The sequence below is a fragment of the Gasterosteus aculeatus genome, chromosome 2, assembly GCF_964276395.1.
Source record: "Gasterosteus aculeatus chromosome 2, fGasAcu3.hap1.1, whole genome shotgun sequence".
Taxonomy (NCBI): Eukaryota; Metazoa; Chordata; class Actinopteri; order Perciformes; family Gasterosteidae; genus Gasterosteus; species Gasterosteus aculeatus.
In genome coordinates, this window is record NC_135689.1 from 6,610,080 (window position 1) to 6,628,255 (window position 18,176).

Consider the following 18,176-nt stretch of genomic DNA (forward strand, 5'->3'; position numbering starts at 1 on the left):
AATAGACCATTGTACTGTTCCATTCTGCAAATAATGGGTCTGTGCTCGAGGGAGATGAAAACTCACATTTGGGAGCGATTTAAGGAATAAAAGTCAGACTGGGACATTCAGTGGGAACACTCCTACAAGAAGGGGGAGGGGAGGTGTTTTTGTAGCGGGGTGGTTTCACCCAAACAGGAGAGCAAGGGTTAATAATCCCTCGTTTCTCGTGCACCTTGGTGGCAGCAGTCTGCGATATTTCCAGTATGCTTGATCACAACCTGGGGGCAGCTCTCTTCCAACCGAGTGGGATTTTCTTTGACTGAGCTACAAGTTTTTTCCCCATTTTTGAAATCTTTCTTTTTGGTTCACAGCATCTGACGGATGTTCAACAGTTATTGGAACAGATTTTATTCTCACAGCAGTAAAACTAGGATTGAATTAGGCCGAGGCGAGGGAGGGGAGAGACTGCCCCTCGCACGAGATCACTCGTGTAAAATGTGAGGTATGTGCACAGCGTCCTGCTGCACGAGCTGCCTCAGTCCCGCTGACAACGTGAGGCCGCTTCACCTTGGAGTCTGAAATCTGAATGACTATGGATGACACGATGAACTTCAAGGTCCAGTGCATTTTAGTGTTCTTCGCTTTCTGCATGCAAGAGGGATTATCAAAGGATTATGAAGCAAACCTTGGAGCAGATTATCTTCTACAGGTATATATATATTCTTTTTATTTACCTCTTTTCCTTCTTGTGTCTGAAGTCATTGGTGTAGTTAAACCAGGCTGATTCAAGGCTGGGTAATTGTGTAACAATAATAAAATATAACTTTTAAACAGTAACAGCTAGACTTCAACCACTCTCAGTAACATATGGGTGGTTGATTGGTCTGCAAAATTCTATTAAGGATTTAATAGTTAATTTTCCTTAAATTAGCTTTAGCAGCTCTAATACAAACAGAATAGTGATTCAGCCTAAATACACCTATTCTTTTTATCAATGATACAATGTACATGTTTTCCTATAAATGGTTTCCACTCTTGGACTTGTTTATGTAGAATTCCCATTAATGACCAGCGTATGTGGTAATGTATTGACACAGCAATGACTTGTGTGCAAAATGAGCATAGCGAGCAAACCGTGCAGCCCTCACAGGCCTTGTACACAGTGAACGCATTTATTTCCAGTTCCACTTCCCTCTATTCATGAATGGCTTTGATTCAGACTATTTTGACACAAAATCCTGAACCAATCCTCACATAGGCGGGTTGTGGAGATCACTACAAAAAGGAGGCGTTTTGAACACATAATGGTGGTATTCAATTATATTATGCAATTTAAAAATGTACCACTTGGTTTAATTAAACACACGATTTACAAAATGCACTCGATTAACTTGCTTGTTTCTTTTCCAGAGAGTCAGACGTCAAAGCAAACCAGCAAAGGCAGTGGTATGTTTTTGATGTTACTGTCATAAGTTCTGTTTCATAAAATACAAAATATTGGTACTTTAGAATTTGATATTCTCTCTTTCTTCACTGTTGTTAAACTGTGTCATGCAGCATCAATGAATGCAAGAGAAACAAATATTATTTCAGGTTTTCTACACATTTATCAAATGATAAAGCATTTTTAGGGAAATTTTAAAATACAGAATCCCAAACTTTTATTTAAATGAAACCATCTGAATCATTTGTAGAGGAAAAGTCAATAACCACTAGAGACATGGGCCATCTATCAAAGCTATTTAAGCCACTGGTTATTTTATTTTATTAACTGCTCATGTTTTGTTGTTTTTTTTGTTAAAAGATGTATTTATCAGTTGTCAAACACATGTACTGCAGTAAAACATTCAATATTTTCTTCGGAAATGTAGAATAGTGAACGCAGTGTTACGAAATGAGTTTGCACGTCAGAATTGTATAAATACAGCACTCGATGACGAGCACTTTGTTTTTTCTACCACTGACAACCATCAGCACCTCTCAGGGGGTCACCAGTGCCTCCGATGCCTTTTCCCCTGCAGTTTGCATGGAGGTTGACTCTGAATCAATCCCCTTCAAGCACACTTTGGGTTTCGTAAAGCACAAAACCGCAGCCTTCCTAAATGCCAGTGCGCCGCGGGGCCGATGGTGTCTCTCTCCCTCCGGCTGCGAACCACATTGGTCGCCAGCAGGCGCCGGCGTTACCCGAGTAAACAGGGCGAGGAAAGAGGGAGACAAACCTCCACGCTAGTCTCCACGCTGCGTTTAAGTATCGTGTGTTATAGTCCTGCCTGATTGGGGGTTCTTATCTGTGAGTCAGCCTGCGTTTATTGAAGTACTGAATGTGCGTATTATTTCAAGGTACTGCGATTGTACTTTACTGGAGTACTTTATCCAACCCATTATTTCTACGCCACTATATCAATATTACACTGTTTTCTGCACTGCATTTGTCTGAGGGTTACTTTTCAGATTACATTTAATCATACACCCGTCCATTAAAAAAAAGAATGTATGTATTGTATGTATGTATTATTTTAATGTATTTCCAAATTGAGAAATTGCGATTGAGAAGATTTGTGCTGAACTGAATGATATTACTATTTATTTTTATAAGAATATAGGGGATACTTTCACTGCTATCAGCTCCATTTGTGTTCAGTGGGTCACAATAATTGTTAAACAGTGCGGTGCACCTACATGTGATATCAAACGAATTCTCTGCTTCACTTCTCACCTCCAACTTTTGAGAGATGAATGCATATATTTGTGGTGTCGCTAGCTGAAGGTGACTGACTACCATGTGAGGTGTTCGGTGGTGTCCCGCTATGCTATTACCACCGTCCAGAGTTCAGTATGGAACCAGCTGCCCATCACCAAGGAGGCGGCCTTTGAGGTGGACCTTCCCTCCTCTGCTTTCATCTCCAACTTCACCATGTGAGTCGTTGCTTTCTCGTCTACAGTGTGTCATACAACGCAATTGTTTATTACATTGTGTATTTGGGAGTCCGTATTTCAATTTCCTCTTACTTCTGGTCTCCATCATCCGTAGGAATGTCAGGAAATAGAAACAATCATTGTAAATCAAAAGTACTGTCAGGGAATATCATTTATTGACTACATAAATGATGTTGATGTGCAACTTTAAATAAAAATAAATCTTAATGTGCTCATTAATTGGCGGCATCCAGGAATTAAACTTTTGAAGAATTATGTCAGGAACTAGAATCCCGGTTCAGAGGAAAGATGCATAATTTGATTACTGACAGAGTTTGCTCAGCGCTCTTTCAAAAATGCTAAATATAAACAAAACAAATAAGTCAACATTCCAGACCAAACACCCAAACCTTGAGCTGGATTTGGGAACGGAAGCAGGTCACGAGGAAGGGGAACCTGAGGGCAAATGAATGCCAGGCTTTGTAAACACGAGGCAGAAAGTTAATAGAGAAAATGACAGGAGTTTGCCCAGTACCTCTTTTCTCCCGTGCCCAGTTTACTAAGGCAGCCTGCCAGCGAAATTACACCACACACACACACACACACATACACACACACACACACGCCTACATCGCATGCGTGCCGACATGGAGGTGGATGTGGATTCCAGTATTCGTGAGTTTGTAGTTTTTTTACAAACACAATCCTTCACTTCTGCCTTTCGTTGACACGAAAACCTACACATCTTTTCACACTCATGACCCGTCCAGCCGTCTGCACATCGGGGAGCAAAAAAAAGCCTGTGGCGAATGCGTTGCGTAAGTTCTTTGGCATTTCTGTGTCTCACTAAGACCTCTGTGTTCCGCGTGTAGGCCCCTGATGTACACACCTTCAAACCCCCTCTCACGCGGCCACACGCACAAACACAAGCGCACCCCCCCACCCGTTTTCCCGCTCTTGCCATTGTGCTCTGTTTCTCAAACAAGACCCTCTTCAAGCCGTCGGGTTTATTTTCATTAGCCCTTGATGTTTCGTTTGGTTTTTCTCTTTGGACCTGTTCGTTCAAAGGCCTTGACCTTAATTTAGCACCTCGTCACGTGACATCAGGGCCCACTGTGCACTGTGTGAACCACGTCGCACTCTGGAGCAGTGGTTTCAGTTGGGATTTTGGAGGGTGTTGCCCCGAGAAGCGGCATTCCCCGGGAGCGTCATCTGCCCCCCCCCCCCCTGTCTCTCTTCATTAATGCTGTTTTCGGGGAGGAAATTACTCTTTTCCACTCGCCCCGTTTACGACGCCACCTCCGCATAACTTTGTTATGGATTCCATTCGTAAACACGCTCGGTGCGTGTTTGTGAAGCAGCTTAGTGATTCCTCGGGAAATACGAGCCGCAAAATGAAGTCGACTGAGTGCAGGCCAAGCGTGTTTATGACTGAAAAATAATCAGGTTACTGTGTCTGACACAGAAAGCCGTTTCTTCTTCCCTTTCCCTCCTTTTCCCATCAGCACTTCTAATGGCAAAGTGTACGTGGCCCAGGTGAAGGAAAGAGCTGCTGCCAGGAAAATGTACGATGCCGCTAAGAAGCAAGGAAAAACAGCTGGCCTTGTTGCTACCAAGTCAGTCCCATATACATTTTTTGTATTATTATTTAACAGAAATAAAATAGTCATAATGCAATGTCTTAAGAGGAGACTGACATCCGATTCAACAGAGTGAGCTGTGCTTTCCTATTGCTCTGCTGCCTTCCAGAGAAAGGGAGATTGAAAAGTTTCGCGTGGCCGTGAGCGTGCCGCCGGGAGCCCTGATGTCCTTCTCCCTGTCCTACGAGGAGCTGTTGCCTCGGCGACTCGGCCGCTATGAACTCACTTTGGGTTTGAGGCCCGGGCAGCCTGTGCAGAACCTCACGTTGGAGGTCAGCATAACCGAGCGGACGGGCATCAGTTTCATCAAGGCCTTTCCGCTCAAGACCAGCCGACTGATCTCCAACACTGCTCAGGGTAAAATATGAGTCGTTTATTTCATGGAAGAAAATCTACCCAAGAAATAACGCGTCCAATAATCACTCATACGGCACTATTTCTACGGAAAGCAAAAACAACCAAGATATAAAGTTATAGGTGCTTTACGTGCTCTGGCGGAAACATTTTTTTAACTTTGGACGGAGCCAGGCTAGCTGTTTCCCCCTGTTTCCAGTCTTTGTGCTAAGCTAAGCTAATTGGCCGCTTGCTATAGCTTCATATTAAATGATACACTTGACAGTGGTATCTACCTTTAGTCAGAGAAACAAATGAGAACCTTTCCCAAAACGTTTACATTACATTACATTACAGGTCATTTAGCAGACGCTTTTATCCAAAGCGACTTACATTACACTTTAAACCCATGGCTTTTTCACATTTTTGCCTGGGGAGCAATTAGGGGTTAGGTGTCTTGCTCAGGGACACTTCGACATGGAACATGGGGCAGCCTGGAATCGAACCACCAACCTTGTGCTTCCCAGCACACCTTCTCTAACCCCTGCGCCATGACGACCCCGTCGTCATTGTAATTCCATTGTAATTCCTGCTTTTTACCATTAAATTTACCATTTGTAATTCCTGCTGTCCTCCAGGTGATGCAGACCCCCCCGCCTCCACTCACGTTGAGCACAGCGCCGGCTGTGCTCGGGTTCGCTACAGTCCCACCATACAGCAGCAGAATAGCATCTCCTCCAAAGGTCTTAACGCAGACTTCATCATCCAGTACGATGTGGACCTCAGAGACCCCCTGGGGGAAGTCCAGGTCAGGACAAATACACCTGAGTGTTTCTTACAATAAAGAAATGTGTTATTGGTACCAGTAAATGTTGTTTTCTCCTCCGATTTATTTTGTTATAATGTCTCAGGTGTATGATGGCTACTTTGTGCATTACTTTGCACCCAGAGGGCTTCCTGTGGTTCCAAAGGACGTTATATTTGTCATTGATGTCAGTGGCTCAATGATAGGAACTAAGATAAAACAGGTAAAGTGGACAAACCTCATCGATTACAAAAGTTGCTAAAAAAAAAAGCAACATCCCGCAAAGATGATGTCAAAATTCTGCCAATAATTCTGATATTTTTTGTCAGTAGACCAAGCAGGCAATGAGCATCATTCTCGGGGACCTTAGAGAGGGAGACCACTTTAATATCATCACCTTCTCAGACAAGGTTCACACCTGGAAGAAAGGACGGACGGTCCGGGCGACTCGGCAGAATGTACGTGATGCCAAAGACTTCGTGAAGAGGATTATCGCAGAGGGATGTGAGTCGAAATAGGATCCCGGTTGGGTCATGGCATTGTAGCCAACGTGATTATTCTATTGAACTTCTTTAATTGTTTGTTTGTTCTCTTCCTTCAAACCGGATCGATCCACTCGTCTGTATCAGGGACCAACATCAATGCAGCTCTGCTGTCAGCCGCGCTGCTCGTCAACCCTCCCTCCTCCGCCTCCCCCAATCACCTTCCATCCCCTCGTGTCCCTCTGGTGATTTTCCTTACTGATGGGGAGGCAACCATTGGAGTAACAGCTGGCGACACCATCCTCAGCAACGCCAAGAAAGCTTTGGGCTCCTCCTCTCTGTTCGGCCTGGCCTTTGGAGACGATGCGGACTTCCTCCTCCTGAAACGCCTGGCTCTGGACAACCGCGGCGTGGCGAGAATGGTGTACGAGGACGCAGACGCAGCCCTGCAGCTGAAGGGTTTCTTTGACGAAGTGGCCAGCCCTTTGCTATCGGACATCCAGCTGTCGTATCTGGACGATCAGGCGTTCGACATCACGCACGCCCTGTTCCCAAATTACTTCCAAGGCTCGGAGTTGGTGGTGGCTGGGAGGGTCAAACCAGGGGTCAAGGACTTAAAGGTGTCGATGTCTGCCACGGACGTAACGCAGCGTGTCAATTTGGAGAATGATGTGTTGGTTTCTCACGCCAAGAGGAATGGGAGTGCAGAATCACTCGAATGTCCGGGAGGTTTGGAAGGAATATCCAGTTTTGTGCGGCGTCTCTGGGCGTATTTCACCATCAAAGAGCTTCTATTGGCCAAACTTAATGCTTCCGACCCTGCGACTCAAAGGTTGCTGGCAGACAAGGCCACCAACCTGTCCCTCAAGTATAACTTCGTAACACCTGTCACGTCTTTAGTTGTAGTTAAGCCAGACGCAGAAACTCCAACCACCGCAAAACCTGCCACTGCAGCAACTGTGACCACAACGGGGACAACTACCGCCACCAGCAAAATATTAGCTGCTGGTCATGCAAAGTCCATTTCAGCTTCTAACCCCAATTCTGGAAAAAACAAACCAGACCCTCCTCGGGCACCTCCAAAGCGGGCTAAGAAAATCTCAGGACCAACGTCCACGGCAAAGACAGCACCGTCTAGGAAAACCACGACTTCGAGTCCCAGCTCTGTCAAGACGGCCCCAGCTCCTTTCTCGGGTAAAAAGCCCACTACTTCCCACAACGACACCAGAACTGTCTCTCCTCCCCCCCACCCTCCCGTCGGCAAGACACCGCTGAAAGCTCTCAAAACGGCGGCGCCCCCTGCACCTGGCAAGGTCTCCACCCAGCAACCCAAAGCCTTCAAAACCACGACGGCCAGCGCAGCGACAGCGTTCACCACCAGCACCGCGCCGGCCCTCGGCTTGTTCGGAACCGACCCAGCGCTCCCGCCCGGGAAACCTCTCAGGCCTGACCTGCCTCCTGTCAGAGGGGCCGCGCCCGACCTGCCGCAGGCGGAAAACCCTCCCACACCTGCTCCAGATGTGGGGGAAGTCAGCAGCGCCCTGCCCGAGCTGTCGCCTCCGCTCACCTCCCCCGCGCCGGCTGCAGCTCCGGCTGCGGACGACAACAGGACAGACGCGAGCATCGCAACCTTCGTGTCGGCCACCTTTGCCCCCATGCCCGGCGTGACAGATGGGCCGCGGCTGTGGGAAGCAGCCGGGCTTCTGGGTAGGTTACGCCCTGTTGAGCCCGGCGAGTCTAATCTGATATTGCCAGGCCAGTTTCAAGCTGCATACCAAGGATGCTGCCTTTTGTATATTTATTGCCAATTGAATTTTCTTTATCCGTCCACTAGATGTCTCTACCTTCATTCAGAGAAAAGGTGAGAGGGAATTTTCTCTTTTCTCATGTGTTTTAATGACAGACCACTTTTTATTCTGACATTTTTCATTTCATTCTACGTTCTCATCGCTTTCAGATATCGACCTTGTGAAAGGTGAGTATAACCTTTCATTCTTGTAATACTGTTGCTCGCTGTAAATCTAAATTCCCTCACGAGTAAGAGAACGTGAAGGTGAAGTGAACTTAGGTGTTTGCCTTCGATTCCCAGACTATGATGCAACCTATGACTACGACTACGATCTCAACTACGATGCCTGTAAGTTTCAAAACCTTATTGGACGTTGTTCTGTGCTGTTTAGGCCCTTAAAATACATAATCTGACTTCTTTCCAGGGGATGATACTGAAGACTCATCATTTGGTAAGTATTCAGTGGCTGTTGTTAGCAGCTGCATGTCCTAAACTATATGTATTTATTGTAGTGATATCTGTGTAGTCCTGTCATTGATTTCCGTGTTTGGGAGGGAGGAGGACTGTCCTTTAGTTGAATATCTTGTGCTTTTAGACAGTTCTCCCTCCGGATTGAGCACCATTCGGGTCTTCTCCTCATCAGGTTACTTAACAATTTACTTTTTTTTCTCAATTTGAATATCTTATGTACCTATGTTGTAATAATGCTCAAGTGTTGTCTGTTGTAGTCGATGGAGATCCTCATTTTGTGGTCCAGCTACCAAAGCTGCACCAGAACCTGTGTTTCACAGTAGACGGCAGAGCGAATGACGTTCTTAGACTGATCGAGGAACCTGAGAGAGGTTCGCTCACAGACATGATCTGTCATTTCAGTAAGGCATACAAACATACACGTTTTAAAATCAACTAATATGCGTACTTGCTCCTTCCTCCTTTAAGGCATCATTGTAGACGGCCACCTGATGGGGGCTCCACCCAAGCGCGGTGCAGAGTTACGCCCCCGAACTTACTTCGACCGGCTGACCATTTCCTCAGCCGCGGGGGGCTCCGGTGACGTCATGATCAGCCTCTCACTGGACGCCGTGGTGGTGGAAGGGGAAGGGCGGGACATTCTTCCCATCAATCAGCAAGGGTCCGTGGCGAGGCGGGGAGCGACGGTCACCGTGGACAACCACCGGAGCTGCTGGATCGAGCTGAACAAGGGTGTGAAGTTCCTGGTTATGTTCCACCAGTACGATCACCCCAGCTACCTGCAGATGGCTCACCTGGGTTTCTACATCACAGACGGGCGGGGGTTGTCCGCTTCGACCCAAGGCCTGCTGGGTGCGTACACATTGTGAAGTACCAACACACACAACATGCTTCCTTCAGGAGGGTTATCATCCAAATACGCTATGTGTATCAAAAGTCAAACATGAATAAGTCATGAGTATCTGATGTACTGAATCTGAAAGGTTAAAAGGTTAGAAAAATACTGGTTCACTCTTGAACACAGTGTTTTGGGGATTTTGTAATCGTATTTAAAGTTTTTTACAATCAAATTTGGTCAGATAGATGTACATAATAATTTCTTCAAAAATGTAGGGGAGCCTAAATATAAAGTAGCATGAACTTTAAATACTTAAGTACAAGTACCTCCGTTTTAGTAAAAGCACTTGGTTACTCTCCACCTTTGTCTTTTCTCCTCCTACAGGCCAGTTTCAGCACGCTGACATTAGTGTAACGCCGGTGAAAGATTATCTGGGTGGCGGCGCGCACAATCAGGCAATTTCAGCTCTGGGACTCCTGAGGTGGGGATCAGAGGAAATTCCGGTCACCTTGCAGGACAAGACGCTGAAAGACACGCTGCGGAAACACCACGTGGGCAAGTGTTGGGTGGTGCCCAAGGCGGAGGTGGAGAGACTACTGGGACACCCGTACGAGAGCTACGTGGTGGATGGTGTGTAATTCTACCTGAGTCCGCTCCGCCTCCTCACAGCTCAGCTCAGGTCACGGCAGTTGTCATTGGACACGGTATGAGCAGGAATTGGGGCTGCGTGGGGCTAAAAATGACACGGCGCCTCTCGTTGTGTAATATTGTGTTAGGAGCAATGCAACAGGTGTGGTTACAAAAGAGCCAGAGAGGGAATAACGTTTTATAAGAGTAGTGAGGGAGCATGGGTGCAGGAATATAATGAAGGACTCAATGATGCTGTTGTGCATTAGGCGGATTTGGTTTTGGATTCAAACGCTGCGTTCTGTATCTATGACAGTGGTTGCATGGCAACCACAAAATATCCATTTGCGCTGCAGCAGTTTGTTCCCGCTCCAAAATGTGTTGCTCACTGACTCTGTTTACTTAAAAGATGTTTATTAGATTATTGTCATATTTCATCCTGAAATGATTATTAAACAAATTCTTGTAATTGGGTGGGTTGTATTGTGCTATTGTGTATGAAATATTATTGTATGTACATACTCATCCCACAAATCTCACCTGGATATTTCAATTGAATCGTCAAGAGGATACAAACAAAATCAGGTTTTTCTCCAGTTTTGCCATGTGCTTTTTATTTTTCTATCATTTCATTCATAGTTTAATTCATTTTATTTGTTACACAAGACATTAGGCATTGCTCACAAACTAGTGATCAAACAAGGACAGTAAGTTTTCTACTACTTAGCCTGAACTATTTCTTTTGTCAATTTCAAGGGATATTCAAGTCAATAGTGGTTTCCAAATATGCCAAACTGGATGAAAATTAAAACAGTACAACCACACATGAGGCTTTTGTTTTCAATAAATAAATAGAAAGAGAGGATAGTATCTGATGCTGTGGAAGGGCACGGGAGGGAGGACTTCAGATATGTCAATGTTTAAAAAGTAAACGGTATTCCAGTTTCTTATCAGGTAACACGTTTCCAGGACAAAGACCACTCACGTTGCTGAACGATGCACAGCGTTAACACACAGCTCTAGAGATTTGGATTTCAGCTCCATGACTGACTGTTGTTTCAATACTTCCTTCAAAACCCGTTTCTTAGGAACGCTATTATTAATATTACGTCAATATGCAACACCGGAATGATCACTGGATGAGGTGAACGTAACAAATAACACAGCAAAGAACGAACAAAAATAAAGAATTCCTGTGTGCATCCCTTTTAAAATCTTTTTTTTTTTAATCATCAGAACATAATGTATTAGCATAGCGTATTCAGCATTTGACATAAACCTTCTCACGACACGTCAGTGAAATTCAAATAAATAGAGCGTAGCAATAAGACACGTAAACACCCCTTACGCGGGGTAACTTTACTTTAGAGTTGCTCAGGGATTTGTCGCGGTGGATGAAGTGAGATGGAACTGCTGTAGCGTTTTAAAGGAAACGATCGGGGCGTCTCATCTGTTTGATGTGTAACAAGCCGCAGATCAAACCAGCAAAGTGAACGTGCATTGCAGAGATATGAGGACTGCCTCCACCCAGCTGTACAACAACAGCCCTATTGGAAAACAATTCCCCTTCTATAGTATTCTGTCAGATCTCCGGAACAACAGGCAACAACAAACTTGTCAGTAACTTTTGCCAATAACAGCAACACCATTTTTGGCACCAGACCGACCTGCCACTAACAATTCGTCTAAACAAAGCGCCCCAGAAATCTGAATAAGACCCCAAATTAAGGCTAAAACCAAATAAAAGCATCTTGGTTTGTTTTTGAGGGGCAGCACCTGCAACTGTGGCTCCATACCTTTGCTACAAAGTCTTTGAAAGTTATGGGAATATCCAGCTTTTCCCTCTATTTAACAACTTCAGTTTTCCATAGGATTTAGTCCTCCAGGGAATGACCTAAATGACACAACACAAGGGTTGAAACAACCAAGACACGACCTGGTGCTTTTCACTATGAGCCGAGATTTCAGTCTTCCTCTTCACTCAAAAGTGAAACTTTCCAATATACCAAAACATTTCCTACATACATTCTTTTCCGCCCATCAGATACTTTCTCGGAGTACAATTTGCTGTAATCGTCTTTTGTCGCTCATTCCAAACCTTTCAGAATACTTAGAAATCCTCTCCATGCCTCCTTAGCCTCAGACGTTCCCTTTTTTTCCCCAATGTTCCCCTTGGAGACCACAGCTTCAACCTCAGATCTGTAAACTTCATAAATTCAGCCAGTGAAATGGGCACCAAGTATATAGAAATAAAACTCTTCAATAATTTAAAATGTTAGAAAGTAAACTATTCAATTCCAAAATTAAATCACACAACAGAGATAAACAAGGTAACAGGGAGGTGGGTGACAGTTAATAGCCACTGGTTAGCTTGCCTGCTAGCACAGGGAACACAACAGCATTGCAAAGTGAGCACTATCAGTTGACAGAACAGCCCATTTATATGTCATTTTCATCACATTTATTTTTATCGCCCGACCAACAGATTTTGCCAAAACGAGCGACGTCTTTTGACGAAAAAACAGGTAGAAAGACCGAGTAAGAGGGAAGTGAAAGCAGGGTTGACAGGAGCGATGTGTGGAATGGTCCAGCCTTCATACCGCGCGTTGTGTTACTTTGAGTCTATGTACAATACTAATGTGTGTAAAAGATGCATGCATGTCAAGTGGATTCTACACTAAGCCATTACAGATCTCTCATGTCAGAGCTCGCAGTTCAGACTTCTCAGTCCCATCAATCCTCCCTCCACCCAACGAGAAAGACGTTACAGGAGGAATGAAATGCGGTGAAAATCGCCAACAACAAGAAATAAATTCACCTCTAATGAGAATAGTTAAGACATGATTATACTGTAAATTCTACAATGGAATGAAAGACCATATCAACCCTGCTTTTCAGTGACAGAGATAAGGATTGTGTGTGGGTTTGTGAGCATTTATGTGTTTGAACGTGTTTCAAGAGAGAGAGGGGACATGAGGGAAAAGGAGGCAAACGGCTGAGGGCAGGCGGAGCTCAGGAGCAAACCATTCTGTTTTTAGAGGGCTGCGCCCCGGCTCTCTGACGCCTCCTTCGCCCCGTTTTATCGCCCAGCCTCCTCTCCCGGACCTCCCTCTGCCTCTACCGCTCACTGCTCATCCTCCCCAAACACATCGTTCTGCTTGCGCTTCATGTTCTCAAAGTCAAAGTCGCTGCCGGTCATACGTTTGTAGATGTCCTTAATGTCGTTGCAGGTGGTCTCGAAGTGAGTGGTGGCATCATAGGACCTCGAGGCGAAGACCTGGGAAAGATGGGATGACAGGATTGAGGATCTACAGCCGTGTGCTAGCGGCTATGTGATGTGAGCAAAATGCTAACAGCAGCAGGCTAACACGCTCACAGTGACAATGCTGACCTGCTGACGTTTAGCAAAGGTCAGCATCTTACTTAAGCTTGTTAGCATGTTAACTCTGTGTCATGAATGTCGATTCATTGCAAATATTCATCTGGGAACTGAAGGCTTTTCAGCAACCCTCGGCCAGACGTAGCATTGTGGTTATGGATGAAGGGTTTGCTGGGCTGTGTGGCGAGCTATCGATGTGTGATTTAGTTCAAATACGAGTAATATAAAGACATGTGCTGTATCTGAACATATACAGACACAATACCGAACTTTTACGACACAGTGTGTTATCATATAAAAGAAACAGAATTGGGTAATAGAGTTCTTCACTGAAACGCGATGGTACATTTTCTTTTTGTCGGTAAACGTTCTTCCTCTTACCTGGCTATCAGTACCATCATCTGTGGGCTCATAAAGGTCACTAATAGCCACAAACCTGTCAAGAAAATCAAACGCAAACTGCATTAACAATTATTATCCCATTGTCGCCACGTTTAGTGTTGTATCCTGCGTGAATTATTGAAACGCTGACTTTTGGTCGATGGGCTCCAGCAGCTCCAGGGCGGGCTCTATCTCGGCCTCCGGCTCGCTGGTTTCCACTGTGGTGCTGACAATGGCGATGTACTTCCCCTGGGCCGCCACATTGTGAGCATAGGAGATCATGCACACGTAGATGTCTGGAGAATTGATACAAAGGTTTAGAAGAGGTGGAGAGTTCGAAGGCATCAGGAACTTTTCTTTTTTTCTGCTGTACACACAATACTCACGCATATAATCACAGATAAAGGTTTATATGCTGAATTTGTGAGCAAATAGTGGCTTATTTATGTTGCCGGCAGACATGGAAAAACACCGGTGTTTCTTTCTATTCATATTTTTTGCTACCCCCAACATTTATACTATATAATAATTGCACCTTTTCACAGACATTAGTCAAATCATCAATTATTGGTATTAGAACATTTATTGTAGCCTCTTTAGTCATTTAAAAAAATGCTAATATTTGAATATTCAACATGTTTATGCGCTTTGTGGCTAAAGGCTATAAAGTTCTGGAAATATGCACACTTGATTTGTCCTCACAGGTCAAAGGGCATCTATGTAATTGGTCTCACTACTACATTTTCTAAGAGCTAAACTCTGCTGATTAGATAAACACCGAGGATGGTCCTTACCGGAGTTGCGGTTAACCTGATTCTGAGGGATGATGATCTGGCAGGAGTTGGCGTCATTGGTGTTTTTGATGGGGTGGCTGAGGACGCAGATCACACGGATCACCTGACCCGCCTTCCGCACGCGGTCCGTGATGTAGCTGGGGTCGCAGATGAGCTGCTTACAACGAGCCACCTGAAGCCGGAATGACACGGCAATGCACGCGGAGCGTTTCAAAGGACTTACTTGGTCCTCTGCTTGGATAAACTTAACGAATCATTTTAAAACTGCATAATCATTGTCAATAAATCTGTGTACCTCGCCCTCAGACTTCACTCCAATCACATGGCCACCTTCCATCACTATCTCATCCACTGGCTTGTTCAGCATGTAGGTCCCTCCATAGATTGCACTCAACCTAAGATGACAGGTGAATGAGAGCCATTCAATCCGAGAGTGGGTGAGCGCTTTGGAATTTACCATTCAAGAAAAGCTGTAATCTATAATAAAGCGCTATTAATAGAAAATATATTATTAACCTGGCAAATCCCTGGGGCAGCTCTCCCAGACCATACAGGGGGTAGAGGTAGGGGCTTTTTCCATACCGTGCCAGCGACTCACTGTACAGTTTGATACGATTGATCGTCTCCAAACAGGGAACATCAAGATAGCTGAAGGAGAAAGAAGCAAGCAAGGGAAGATGGTTAGTAGCAATAAATAGAAATTATGCAATTGCAATTATATGCATATTGTACAGCCAGTCTTGTTAAGAATATGTTTTATTAACCTTCAATTGCAGCATATATGCTTTATTTTATTTTGTTACATTAATGTTAACATTATGCATGCAGGTTTTGTTTGGCGTCATGCTGATGTCCTTACTCGTCTGTCCTGTAGAGGGCCAGGGCGTGGCCGGTGAAGTCAATGACATCCTGGCCAAGGTCAAACTTCTTGTAAACATCCCTCATTGTTGTGGTTTTGGGGTCCACGCCTTCAAAGGTCTTGGGGTCGTTCTCGTCAAAGTTCGCCACAAAGACTAAGAACTTCCGAAACCGTCGCTTCTCAAACATTCCCATCAGATCTGGAAATTCAATCAGAGGCTTACTGATATAATGCGAACATGATCGCCCATAAGTGATTGACGTACGCTCGATATCTTAGACACAGAGATGTTTGAACAGCTCACTTGAAGCCAGTGCTTCGGTCTCGGTTGAAGGAACCTTGTAGATCTTTCCGCCTTTGTAGACAAAGCTTCCCTCCACTACCTTAAAGTCCAGGTACCGTGTAACTTCTGTGTATAGCAACATCTTCACCAGCTGACCTGCAATCACGCAGACAAACACATATTACAGCTTATTATTTGTAAATATCGTGCCTTGATTGCATCAAGACAGTTCTGACTGGTTAATTGGGCGTTATTAGTAAGACCAAGTATGTATTATTTGAGGTGAGGGACTTTTATGGAGATATATTTCTTTCTTGATGAACAAAATCAGAGACTTTGCACTGACCGTTGGCCATGAGAAACTTGGGGATGAGGTCTACGTTCCAGTCCCTTCCTCTGCCCATGGACTCGGGCGGACTATCTGGAAGACTGAAGCGCTTGTACAGCTGTGGAAAACAAAGGGGAAGCATAAACAACATCGTGCGAGGGTAAAATCTATGAAGCTGACAGAAGCGTAATCATTTCAGAGGATAAGGCGGCGAGCAAATGAGGACAATAAAAACAACAGCTGACACATAATGACACAGGAGGTAAACTGAGATGTGCAGAAGGAAATAAAATATATTGATTGCTGTTATAGATCCCAGGGGGCCTTTACCTCCTCCAGAGGGGTGATGGAGGAGCTCTCGCCACCGTAGTAGGGGTTCCTGTCCATGTGTAGAACCTTTTTCCCGTTCACAGACATGATGCCGGACAGAATGCATTCCTGCATGTAGCGATATTCAAAAGTCAATAACATCCATTCGGAAATGACACGATCAGATCATGACTTATCAGAGCTGTCGGCCAAATGTTTAACAGAAGACATCAGCGGCCGTTTTGACAGGAGGGTGCAGGGAGGACAAGAGAAACGTTGTGCGCATGCGCGAAAAGATCGGTCCATTCCTAAATAATAACAGGGATAACAATATCTGTAATGATGTCTATACTTAGAAAAACACGTGCGTAATAACATATCATCACGAAATACAAATACACAAAAGTATATTCAACACCTGTTACAAAACCGGTGTGTGTTTTTTCTTTTTTTAAGAAATGTTGACTTTTATGCACGTGACAATGTGGAGAAATATCTAATCAAATGTATCGGGCGTTATTTCTGCCGCATCGGCCGCGATGGGAGAAGGGAACCGCGGCGAGAGCAGCAGCAGCACAGGCGGGCTCGGTCGTTTAATGCAGCCGTGCTCAGGCCTGCGCCAGCCTCAGGATGGAGGCCTGTCTATGCAAAGAGGACCATGACACATTGTGGGGTTACGCCTAAAAGATGCTCCTGGGTGTAACGCGACACGCAGCCGGCTGGGAGAACAATAAAACAGATTAAAAAATTAAATAAAAATCAGGACGCCGTGTTCGCTTCCTGTCATGCACACGCACGTCAAAGTACATTTTAAAAAAAGCATTATTTGTTTTTCTTTGTGACAATCTTGCGTGGTGTCACGAGCACACGGGCGCCGGGATGCGGGATGGATCTCACGCTTCTGGGGAGGATCGACGCGCGCATTTACATGTGTTTATGCTTTAACTCGCACGGCGGAATCCAGTTCGTTTCCGTGCGAACTAGCGAACGAAGCCCGACTACTTACCGTGAGTCCGGTGCCCAAAACGATCACATCATATTCCTCATCCATGTTGTATCAACCGCCTTTCCCGTCTCGCCCTCTTTTTGCCGTGAGAAATGAAGGGTGTTGGAAGGAAAGAATTGGCCGGCGGGTTTACACAAACCGGGGGTTTAAGCTCCCTTTTCTCTGCCCGTAGTGCTGTTATTATCGTATTATTGTTTAATAGTCATTAGGCATTAATGACCAATGGAATAAACTGTCCAGACTGTCACCGGCGAGGACGACCAAAGATGGCCCTGGTCGTGGAGCACTCTAGAACAATGTCAGTGCGCGACGGGAAATAGTGCGTATTCTCCTCCTCTCTTCCCACCACGCTAGACAATGGACTCAGACTGAAGCGTTAACTGTAAAAGGAAGTCTCGCTTAAAACTGGAGTTGTGGCGCGGTTAAATGTGTGCTCAGTTTTGTTGCATACTTTGGCTTCGAGTTTGACGTGTTTTTGCCATTTTAAATATATTTAGTCTTGTTCTGTGCTCTATTTTCTTGTCTATCCTTCCTTTCCAGTGGTAGGCGCAGTGATATCCCTCCGCCACCACAGCTGTGTGGATGGGAGTTGCTTTCGCTGACTGACCTCGCGCAAGTCCGTTAACAATAAAAAAAACATAATTTAAAAACTTACTTCCTCGATTGTTTTTGTATATTCAAATTGTCCTGTAGTTAGTTAATGGACCATATAAGGATAATGGACCCGATGCCACCGGGAGTGGACTTCCCAAAGTGAGGGTGTATCAGCACCTTGGACAGTTGTCAAGTCATTGCCCAGCTCAACAGTTAATGATACATACAAATAAAATCTAGTATAATATAATAAGTGTAAAAAGTCAATGTGGCGTGAAGTGTTTTAGTATTAGGATGCGTTTGGGATTACATTAATTGCTATTTGTATGTTGTATTTACAAACTTTAAATGCTGTTGTGT

The 18,176-nt window shown here is 44.8% G+C and overlaps 2 protein-coding genes across 2 annotated transcripts; one reads left to right on the forward strand and one right to left on the reverse strand.

Moving 5' to 3' along the window:
- The first annotated feature begins 231 nt into the window (after positions 1 to 231).
- itih6 (inter-alpha-trypsin inhibitor heavy chain family member 6) lies at positions 232 to 10,834 on the forward strand. Its single transcript, XM_040194067.2, has 17 exons — positions 232 to 691; positions 1,393 to 1,428; positions 2,744 to 2,898; positions 4,404 to 4,514; positions 4,648 to 4,895; positions 5,510 to 5,679; positions 5,783 to 5,899; positions 6,009 to 6,180; positions 6,306 to 7,865; positions 7,993 to 8,019; positions 8,116 to 8,133; positions 8,248 to 8,295; positions 8,372 to 8,398; positions 8,543 to 8,590; positions 8,676 to 8,789; positions 8,887 to 9,270; positions 9,641 to 10,834. Exons 1-17 carry the CDS (start codon positions 569 to 571, stop codon positions 9,892 to 9,894), a joined length of 3,612 nt encoding a protein of 1,203 aa, XP_040050001.2. The 5' UTR covers positions 232 to 568; the 3' UTR covers positions 9,895 to 10,834.
- gdi1 (GDP dissociation inhibitor 1) lies at positions 10,470 to 17,775 on the reverse strand. Its single transcript, XM_040194072.2, has 11 exons — positions 17,223 to 17,775; positions 16,238 to 16,345; positions 15,926 to 16,025; positions 15,601 to 15,735; positions 15,297 to 15,495; positions 14,954 to 15,085; positions 14,733 to 14,832; positions 14,438 to 14,609; positions 13,795 to 13,939; positions 13,644 to 13,698; positions 10,470 to 13,160 (listed from the first exon to the last, which is right to left on the reverse strand). Exons 1-11 carry the CDS (start codon positions 17,265 to 17,267, stop codon positions 13,008 to 13,010), a joined length of 1,344 nt encoding a protein of 447 aa, XP_040050006.1. The 5' UTR covers positions 17,268 to 17,775; the 3' UTR covers positions 10,470 to 13,007.
- Between the last annotated feature and the right edge of the window lie 401 nt (positions 17,776 to 18,176).